We start from the raw sequence: 10,096 nt of genomic DNA, 5'->3' as shown, positions 1-10,096 counted from the left end.
ACGTTATGTAACACACCACATATATACCGACGGCTCATATAGATCAACTGGCCTGATGCCTGCTCAGCGAACTGCACGAGTCAGAACAAACCTCAGACTGTTTGTAAAAATAGACGTAGACTCCGAGTTCAGAAAATTAAACCAATAAGTGCCCAAAACCTGCTTTCTGTGTCGTGACCAGCAGGGGGCGAAGTATCATTGTACAGGTTGAGTTTCTTTTGTCTCACATCTGTTTTCTGTACAAATCATTTCTGGAGGTTGGAGTTTGTTTCATTCTCAGTCATGTGGCGCCCCCTGCTGCCTGAAATCTAACATTTCTCTTCACAGCCACAGTCTGGTTTTCTGACCATGTGTGGAGCACATCAGCTTTTCTGTCTGTGGCCACTTTATTAGGTACACCTGTGTACTCTGCTGGTATCAACACCCACATGTCCATAAAGACACGTGAAGACATCATGTCCAGATGTGATCAGTCATTATCAATCAATCACACTTTATGGGTCCTGACGTTTTTATACAACTTTACAGAATAAAAGCCATAAAAACCACACCTCACCCCACAGCACCAAACTAATTACAGGAAGTGAGTCATATCTGCTGTCGTAAAGAATCATCAGAAGAACATTAAAAAGATAAAAGAATACAACACTAAGAATATGACGAGGAAAAGATCATGAGATGAAGACAAACTACAGAAAAATGAGAAAATACAAAGAAAATGACAAAAGGATGAAATAATGAATACTGAGAAAAATATTAAATAATAAAATACTAATACAAATATAAAAAATGAAATACTTAAATTAAATATACAGATACAAAAAGATGAAATAATATAAAACCCACAAATAAGTGAAGAAAATAATAAGATGAAGATTAAATAATTACATACGATGTAAATATTAAGTTATGTATATGTAAATAAAGGTATGTATGAGTATATAAAGGTGTGTATGTGTGTATGTGTGTATATATATATATATATATATATATATATATAAAGGTTTGTCTCCATCAGATTCTCATGAGTCATCCCTCCGAGGCGTTTAGGCTTTTATTGTGAAGGCTATGATGTCATGCTGCAGCTGCGGAAGTGAGAGAGTTAAAGATGAGAGAGAGAGAGAGACAGAGACAGAGAGAGAGACAGAGAGAGAGACAGAGAGAGAGCAGCGACTGAAGCTGCGTCACAGTGACGTCACAGCCACGGTCAACACGTCACAGCTGGACTCAAACAACGATGAAGCTTCTTCTGTTCATGAGTTTCATGAGTCTGTGGAGAGGAAGCGATGAAACCGGTGAGAAAAGAAACGGAGAGAGAGACAGTGTGTGTGTGTGTGTGTGTGTGTGTGTGTGTGTGTGTGTGTGTGTGTGTGTGTGTGTGTGTGTGTGTGTGTGTGTGTGTGTGTGAGGGAGAGAGAGAATGTATGTGTGTGTGTGTGTGTGTGTGTGAGTGAGTGTGTGCATGTGTGTGTGTGTGTGTGTGTGAGAGAGAGACAGTGTGTGTGTGTGTGTGTGAGGGAGAGAGAGAATGTATGTGTGTGTGTGTGTGTGTGTGTGTGTGTGTGTGAGTGAGTGTGTGCATGTGTGTGTGTGTGTGTGTGTGTGTGTGAGGGAGAGAGAGAATGTATGTGTGTGTGTGTGTGTGTGTGTGTGTGTGTGTGAGAGAGAGAGTGTGTGTTTGTGTGTGAGAGTGAGAGTGTGTGCATGTGTGCTCGTGCACGCTGCAGGGCGTCAGCTACATCCTGTTGTCTTGTTGCACTATTTTCTATTTCTATATATTTCTTCTCTTTCTTTTAATACTATTTTATTTTATAATATTTTTTTGAGATTGAAAAACAAAGTAAGAATTTCATGACATGCTGTAAACTGTGTTTATCTGATGTGATAATAAACATCTTGAATCTCTCGTCAGTGCGATGTGAAGTAAGGAAGTACAAGTACTTAGTTCTGTGTGTGTGTGTGTGTGAGAGAGAGTGTGTGTGTGTGTGTCTTGGTTCAGCAGCATCACTGTGGGGACATTGTCTCTGGTCCTCACCTGTAATGGACAGTTTGAGGTCAACACTTGGTTTAATGGTTAAATGAGGTTTAAGTTCTGTTCAACATTTAGTTGTGATGGTTGAAGTATAAAGTACAAAGTACATGAGTGTGTGTGTGTGTGTGCTCCTGCACGTGCACACTGCAGGGCGTCAGCTCCATCCTGTTGTCAGTGGATCTCGGAGATGTGAAGTAAGGAAGTACAAGTACTTAGTTCCTGTACTTCAGTAGTTTGTACTTTTCCTGCTGGTTCAGTTCAAAGTGGATCAAGTGTCTCTGATCAAACCAGATTCAACATGTGATGATGTAAACCGGCTCCTCTGCTACATACGTGTTGGTCATGTTCTGAAATCCATGGATGCTCTTTTCCTCAGGTGAAGAGAAATGAAGGAAACTCTCCTCCAACATCTGCTCACTTCATGTGTCATGGAAACAATGAGAGTCACCATCCATGTCCTTTATTTCCTGTGGAGAAGACATGGCAGCTTCCAACACACCATGTGACCACCTCTCTTCTTCTTTCTCCTCACTTTCTTCTCTTCCTTCATCTGCTCCTTGTTTCTATCTGCTGCTTCTCGACTGTCTTCACTTCCATGTTTGTGTAGAAGTATCTGTACTTTCACCACAAACTTCCTCTTCTCTTTCATCTCTGGTGGAATTTAAACTCTGCTGCCTGAACGTGTTTTTCTTGTTGCTTGTTCTGAAGAAAACTGTTGAGATTTTTAGATCAGTGATTTTATTGGTGTCTGACATCCTGTGTGTTGAGTGTGATTCACTGGCATCAGTGAAACAATGACAGTTGTGTAACAGGTAGATTTTATCTACAGGTGAAAACACCTGGCTTCATTTCCACTGAAGAGTTCCAGTGTTTATTCATTCATTTACTTTCTGCCACTAGGGGGCAGTAGAACAAACTGGCCTGTATTCAGGTGTTTGGAGAACTTGGACTCAAATGAGCAGAAACCAGAGAGACAGAGTTTTTCATTGAGTGTTTTGTGTCCGGACCTGAGTCTGATGCTTTTCCTGATCACAGACACGCGCTGTGTAAAACATCAGGTAGATTTAAACATGAATATCGATTCAAATTGTTGGTCCAGACCCGACTCATCAGGTCCCCACACTGAGGTGGAGACGACCGAGTGAGGCTCCACTGAGCAGCTGAGGTTCTGTGGGGAAGCTTCAGGGATCAACGTCTTCAAAACCAACGTTTCAAAGTTTGGTGTTGCTATAAATCCACTCTCCTGGTTCCACACTCTCTGTTCTCTCCACCAGGGGGCCTCGTTTCAGCATAAATACACATGAGGGCAAAAGACAGATCACAGCGTGTGGTCAGAACAGCAGGATTGTGGGATTGTGTGAATGTGTTTCCTGACTTTCTTTGAAACCTGATCACGTGCATGTGAACTCACTGATGTGCACGTGTGTGTGTTCCAGGTGCAGACCCCGTCATCGTGAAAGAAGGGGATGATGTCATGTTACCGTGTTCCTTCAGCAGCAGCAGCATCAGGCGTGAGCTCTTTGACTGGGAGAAGGACAAAAAGGACGTGTTCAAGTATCACAGTGGCGACATCAACCCTTCACATCAGGGCGAGACGTTCAGAGGTCGAGTCTCTCATTTCCCAGAGCAGCTGGATGTGGGAAACGCCTCCATAGTCATCAGAGACACCAAGGTGACCGACAGTGGAACCTACACCTGTGCTTTTCCACTTCTTCAACCAGCCAGAGAATCGAACATCGTGCTCGTCGTCGGTGAGTTTTTCCATGAAACGCTTCAAACGACGATTATTTACAGACGCGACTGGTTCAAGTCTCACATCAAGCCCCGCCTCCCTCGCCCCCCGCACTGTTTGACTGACTCCAGGTGACGTCACCGACTCAAGATGGCAGCTCAGAGATATTTTGGCTCCGTGTTTGAGCAGCAGGAGGAGGCGTAGAGGTGTCGTCCATCTTTATTTACAGTCTGAGGTGTTTCCTGACTCTTTGTCCAGAACTGACACAAACCAGTCTCATCTGTAAACGTGTTTAAACTCAACTCTGGTTTTATTCTCTAGAGTTTTCGCTGTTAAAAATCGTTTTATGAACAAGTTTCCAGGTTCACGTGTTTTGTAAGGTTGATGACATCACACAGAGACTCTGACATCATGGTGTTATCTTCTCATCCTTTAGATCCTATCTTAAAAGACAGAAGTGACGCAAACATCCCAGGTGAGTCTGATCCGCAGCTTCCGGCAAATGTCACCAGAGCAAATCTGAACTTCACTAATATCAACGGTTTCATTTTTAACATTTGATTCAATGACACTGAAATAAAATGTGACTCAGAGGAACATGTCTCCAGTTTATTGTCTGTTCAACAAGAATTTAATGATGTTTTAAATCCTGATTCCAGATTAAGATTCCTTTTTATTGTCCCACAATAAGATGAATCAATAGAATAATGATATAACTTTGGTTCCTTGAAGAATCAGTTTTCAGTTTCAACACATTTCACGTTAGTTTGATTTTATCCATAATATGGTAACAATGCAAAATGTGAGAGAAAAGTTGTTTGATTGTCATTAGAGTCAGAAAATTATTCTTGACACAAACTAGAAATTAAATGTTTTCATGTTAAATGAAATAAAATAAAAAAATGTATTTGAACAATAATTTTTACAGAAGTTTTTAAAATAATGTTTAATTTAAAATGAAGATGAAGAGAAAAGCCAATGTTTTAATAATTCTCATTTTAAAATGTGTTTTTATTCTATATTAACAGGAGCAGCTTCAAAACCGTCTGTCACAAATCTTAATCAAACTCAGAACTGGGCTCAGCTGCAGTGTGAGGTTCATGGTGCGTCTCCTAAACCTGTTGTTCAGTGGCAGAACAGAGCTGGAGACATTGTTCCTGCTAAAGAACCTCAGGTCTCTGAAAGAGGAGGCCGCTACGACATCATCCTCCAAACGACTGTGACCAAGACCGACTACTATCGCTGTGTCTCCACACAGGAGGAGATCAAACACCAGACTCATGCTGAAACATATGTTCTTCTAAACGGTCAGTTGTATTTTAATCTTCAGATAATTCAAATTGTTCATGACTTATTTTTTTTAACAGTTTTAGGTTGAATAGAAAGTTCAAGTGGCTCAAAGTTGGATGAAAACTCCTCTGAACAGGTTGAAAATGTTTCAGGCTGAAGGTTTTATTCTCACGTTGACTCCTTCATTATTATACAGAGATGAGAGGATGGATGATGAGATCTCACATAGGCTCCTCCAGCTGCAGCTCACATCTGTACAGTTGATAAACTGTGTGTTTGTGCTGCATCAACACAAAGTGTAAAAACACTGATGGTCACATTCACAGGAATAAATGAGCTTCAGTCTGAATTCACCTTTTAGGAGCAAGAAGCTCCTGAATCATTGTCTCTGGACTGTGAAGATGATGATATGAGCTGTTCATGATCCACAGTTACACTCTGACGGTTCAGTCGCTGCTGTTTGTCCACGTGTTTCAGAGAAAATGTTTGAGCACAGAAACTGAGCTCATTGAGAAGTGGAGCTCAACACAAACCTTTCAGTCCTGAAACACGTTCCAGCTGTGTCTCCTGAAGCTGCACTTTTCCTCCACACGTACAACCACCAGACTTTGAATGAGATATGTACAAACACCATGTGTGAGTGTGAGAGGCTGATCACATGAAACACGTGAACAGATTGTTCAACAGTCAAACTCTTCCTCTGTCTCATAAAAGAAGTCAACGTAGATTCTCAGCTGTTGGATTGAACCAGTTAGAGCTGAACTGGTGACTGTTAACAGAGAGCTTTATAAATAAAGGTTATTATAGTGGAGATTTCTGCATCACTGGATTCAAACGGGTGATGTCACAGAATCAGCTGTTAGAAATTCAAATCTTTGGTCATAGAAAAGTCATAAATATCCTTTAGATGAAAGAAAACACTGCAGGTGAAGAAGAACACCTTTTTCATTGTGTCCTCGTGAGACTCAGTGCTCACTTTATTAGGTACACCTGTACATTCTGCTGCAGGTCAACACAACAGCTCTGTCACCAGTTCTACAAAGTTTCTAAAGTTCAGCTTCAGAAATGTTTAAATTCAGTGATTTATTACTGAGGTCACAGTTAAATGTGATGTTGTACTGGACGACATTCAACTAACAACTGTCTCTTTAATTGAACCTCCCTGCTTATAGACACGAGGGATCAGAATATTAGGAACAGCTCTGAATACGACACAGTCCAGTTCAACACCATCACTGACTCTGACCTCAGGGATCAAACATGTGACTGGATTTAAAAGCTGTGACTGTAAAGAAACTGAACGTTCCAGGAGTCGTGAGAGTCGACTTCCTGACAGAAGAGGCGTGTTCAGATTGTACAGGTGTACCTAATAAAGTGACACAGACTCAGTTAAAGTCTGACAACAAACTGAAACATATCAAGAATCATATGAGAGGAATAGAAAATGTTGTTCACATCTTAACACGTGTCTACAACAGATTTCATGTGATTTTATTCATAATATTAATGAGAATTGTTGAAGCAGAAAGAAGCTGTTGAGAAATTCCAGGTTTTTCCAACATCTGTACTGTGTCTGTGCTTCTGTCTGGATATGAGTCACTTTACTGTTGGAAATCTTCACAGAACCTTTGTAAAGTGTTTGATGTGACGCATCATGTTCTGTCACAGCACAGATCTGCACCTGATGCTTTATTCTTTAATTTCTCTCTCTTGGTTTTCTTTCCTCTCAAACACACTTGAATCCACATTAACACACAGAGAACAGCTGAATGAAAACGTGTTCATTCATGTTGGTTTTCAAGAAGACGTCTATAGCACCACAACATTCAAGTGTCCTTCAGTTCTTCAGAGACTAATGTGACAAACAACGGTTCAACCCACTGACACAGGGGGAACAAACTGCTGACCGGTTCACAGGTTTGAACCCAGAACCTTGGGACTGTGAGGAGACAGTTCCAAACCGCTGAACCACCGTGCCGTCACTGAAACATTTAGAACATTTGAACCGTCCATTTCTTTTTCTAAATGTTTCCACACATTGAACAGAAACTCAACAGTGACTAAGTTAACGTGGACGACAACATTCAGACGTTGAGCTCATTCACAAAAAGACGTTATTGAGATCATGGTGTTTACATGAGTTGCTCATAAAATCATTCATTCATATGTTTTACATTTGAACGAGCAGAGTCTGATGATGACGCCATCGTGTCCCACGTTCCTCTGCTAGTTTGAAACCCCCAACCTGAGACAGTTCAACATACGATGCTACAGTTTGGATCATTTTCTGTGTTTTCAGTTTGAATCTTGAAAAAGCTTTTTATTTTTCCATCTTGTTGACGTTAAGACTCAGGTCACGTGTCCTCATCAGCTGGTCACTGTCGGACGTTGATGTCAAGACGCTGTGAAAACTCCAACAGGACGTTAGAACGTGATGAAGACGTGAACATGTCTGATAACGTGACTCAAGTCAGAATACTTCACGTCTTCTTCTTGACTTTATTCTGAGGAAGATGATCAGAGAACATTGTCGACATGGCAGCGTCTTATTCAGACTCATGTCTTGTTCTGTGACATTTAGAATATCGGTGTCCATGACAACAGTAAGTGATGAAGACGTGTGTGTAAAGGGTCAAACGTCTCAGACTGAGTGGGATCAGTTGAGTCTCTGAGACTAAACTTCATCTACAGAGAGAAGAGGAAGAAACAATGTGTTAGTGACCTGTGTGAAACTGGAGCATCTTCAGAGTCTCTGTTCTCATTCAGCTCGTAGCTGCAGGTTTGAAACATGAAGCATCTGTTGAATGTTTGTAGGAATTGTTGAAGCAGCAGAAGCTGACGAGAGAATCTCTGTGGAATCTAAACAGATTAACTCAAATTCAGAAATCACGACTGTGTCTGTTGATTCACAGCAAAATCAATGATCTGGGACATTTTCCTGAGATCAGACACAGATTCCACGTTGATCTCTGGTGAGTGTTTGTGCTGAAACAGAAGAATTAGACGAGGGTTGATGATTAACAGCGTCTGAGCCGAGCAGCAGGAGGAACGTGACCGTGAGACGGACGCTGACGTCACTGAGCCCGGTGACGTTCATCCACTGGTGTTTTGATCTGCTCATCACTTCACATCACAGGAGCACGTTGAGTTCTGTGTGAAGGTCGTGACGTCCAGTCTGCTCCACGTGAGGTGACGCTAACTTCTGTCTCTTTCAGACACTCGAGGGACGCTTCCTGTTGCTGCTGGTGTTCCTGTTTGGGCTGTTGTTGGTGTCGCAGTTTTGGCTCTTCTCGTTGGTGGTCTTGTTGTTCACTTTGTGCATAAAAATAAAAAATCCACTTCACCAAAATCTAGCTCAGGTAAGTTTAATTAACTTATTATTTCACTTTAATGATGACGAGCAGACGACAACACAAACAATTGTTTATCTGATGTTTAGAGTTTTGACAGAGACACAAAGATTTCTGTTGGTATTTATCATCGACTGGAAATAAAGAGGAACAGGTTCAAATATCTCTATCGCCCCCTGGTGGCTGGCTGCAGTATAGGTCATAAACACTTTTTATATCCAGTCACTGATTGTGTAGTTATATACAGTGTAGTTATATACAGTGTGTGTAGTTGTATACAATGTGTGTAGTTATATACAGTGTGTGTGTAGTTATATACAGTGTGTGTGTAGTTATATACAGTGTGTGTAGTTATATACAGTGTGTGTATCATCAGGTGGATTTCTTCGTACTGTCGTTAACTTCCTGTCTTGTTGTTTTTCTTGCTGCAGATCGACCAGACTCGTCAGAAGGGACTTCTCTTAATAGAGATGTTTGTTGACGGCGGTGGCTCCGCCCTCTTCTCTTGTCACATGTTCTGCGTCTGTTCTGTTAGAACCAGTGAGAGTTTTAGAACCAGGTGGTGAAGACGTTTCTGCTGCTGCTCACTGATCTCACACATTAAAGCTAAAGTCAGGATGAAGGTTGTGGTCGGGCAGACGGGCGTGACGGTAACGAGGTGAAAGGTCCGGTTGTCACGGTGATGAATGTGCTTGAAGCTCGTTGTGTTTTCATGTGGAAGCGTCACCACGACCTCCATCTTCCCCCGACGCTGACCACAAGTTTTCAAACGTGTTTTAACTGACGTCAGAAAACAGCTGGACTCCGTCTGTAACTTTCCTGAAGCAACAACGAGACGTTCACACCTGCTTCATGCAGCCGCTGACCAGGTGACACAGGAAACAGGAAGTGAACGTCTCCAAAGCTCTTCTTCATTGGTTCAACACATATTTACCTTCAACTCAAACACGAATGAAAAGCATCAGAGTGACGACCTCACAACGCTGTTTACTTAAAGGTGATGATGTCATCATGACGTCAGCCGCACCACACGCTGACACGTGATTGGTTCGTCTAAATCAGCTCATTATATATATAGAAGCTTCAGGTCGTATCTGTCGTCCAATAGGAGGAGAGAGTTTTCAATCATGCATGAAGTCATTTTCTGACCTTTGCTTCAGAAACAATGAAACTGAAATAAAACTTGTGATGGATAAAGAGACAAAGCAGGAAAATACAACAAGTCCTGAAAGTGAACTCGTCAAAGTAACGAGCAGCAGAATGAAAATGGACCAAGTTAAAAAGGGAGCTGGCTGAACTGGGACCAGCTCTTCTGATAAGTGGGTTTTCATTGATCTCTGCTTGTGGTTCTTCTCTCAGCTGAACTTTGACTGAAGCAGACGTCACTGAACTCAAACCTGCTGCTCTGCTCCAAGTCACTGGGAACATTTTGCAGCTCAAGTGAAAATGTGATTTTCTTTCTCTGGTGGTTTGTTGGTTTGGATCGGTGAAGGTGCTGAGTCAGGTCCAGTTCCAGTCACAAGTGTTTCCTGTTGTTCCTGTGATGTTTGAACCGTCGCTGTCTGACACGGACTTTGTCTTCATGTTGTCACCTGATGATTCTGATGATTTCAGGCTGTTTCATTATTTCTGCTCAACACTTTGAATAAAAGAGGAAAAACATCAAACTGTGTGTTGTGACTGTTTTGGACG

At 41.7% G+C, this 10,096-nt stretch overlaps 1 protein-coding gene across 4 annotated transcripts; it reads left to right on the top strand.

The window, feature by feature from the left end:
- The first annotated feature begins 1,083 nt into the window (after positions 1-1,083).
- Positions 1,084-10,071, top strand: LOC138411366 (butyrophilin-like protein 1). Of its 4 annotated transcripts, none has more exons than XM_069531361.1 (6): positions 1,105-1,295; positions 3,469-3,783; positions 4,201-4,239; positions 4,793-5,071; positions 8,270-8,413; positions 8,836-10,071. In XM_069531361.1, exons 1-6 carry the CDS (start codon positions 1,238-1,240, stop codon positions 8,883-8,885), a joined length of 885 nt encoding a protein of 294 aa, XP_069387462.1. In that variant the 5' UTR covers positions 1,105-1,237; the 3' UTR covers positions 8,886-10,071. The 4 variants fall into 4 exon arrangements, 3 of the variants coding, with proteins under 3 accessions (XP_069387472.1, XP_069387462.1, XP_069387467.1); XR_011244003.1 differs by having other exon boundaries at positions 1,117-1,295; positions 4,793-6,004; positions 6,415-8,413; XM_069531366.1 differs by lacking the exon at positions 1,105-1,295 and adding an exon at positions 2,360-2,534.
- Positions 10,072-10,096: the final 25 nt, after the last annotated feature.

The sequence above is a fragment of the Paralichthys olivaceus genome, chromosome 2 (assembly GCF_024713975.1).
Source record: "Paralichthys olivaceus isolate ysfri-2021 chromosome 2, ASM2471397v2, whole genome shotgun sequence".
Lineage (NCBI taxonomy): Eukaryota > Metazoa > Chordata > Actinopteri > Pleuronectiformes > Paralichthyidae > Paralichthys > Paralichthys olivaceus.
The sequence above is the reverse complement of the archived record's forward strand: the minus strand, read 5'-3'. Positions and strand labels throughout refer to the sequence as shown.

Bases quoted from the DNA above. Each gene is read 5' to 3' on its own strand.
- LOC138411366 (XM_069531361.1), top strand. From the start codon at position 1,238: ATGAAGCTTCTTCTGTTCATGAGTTTCATGAGTCTGTGGAGAGGAAGC. The intron at 4,240-4,792 runs GTGAGTCTGATC...CTATATTAACAG, and splicing joins AAGTGACGCAAACATCCCAG to GAGCAGCTTCAAAACCGTCT. The intron at 5,072-8,269 runs GTCAGTTGTATT...TGTCTCTTTCAG, and splicing joins AACATATGTTCTTCTAAACG to ACACTCGAGGGACGCTTCCT.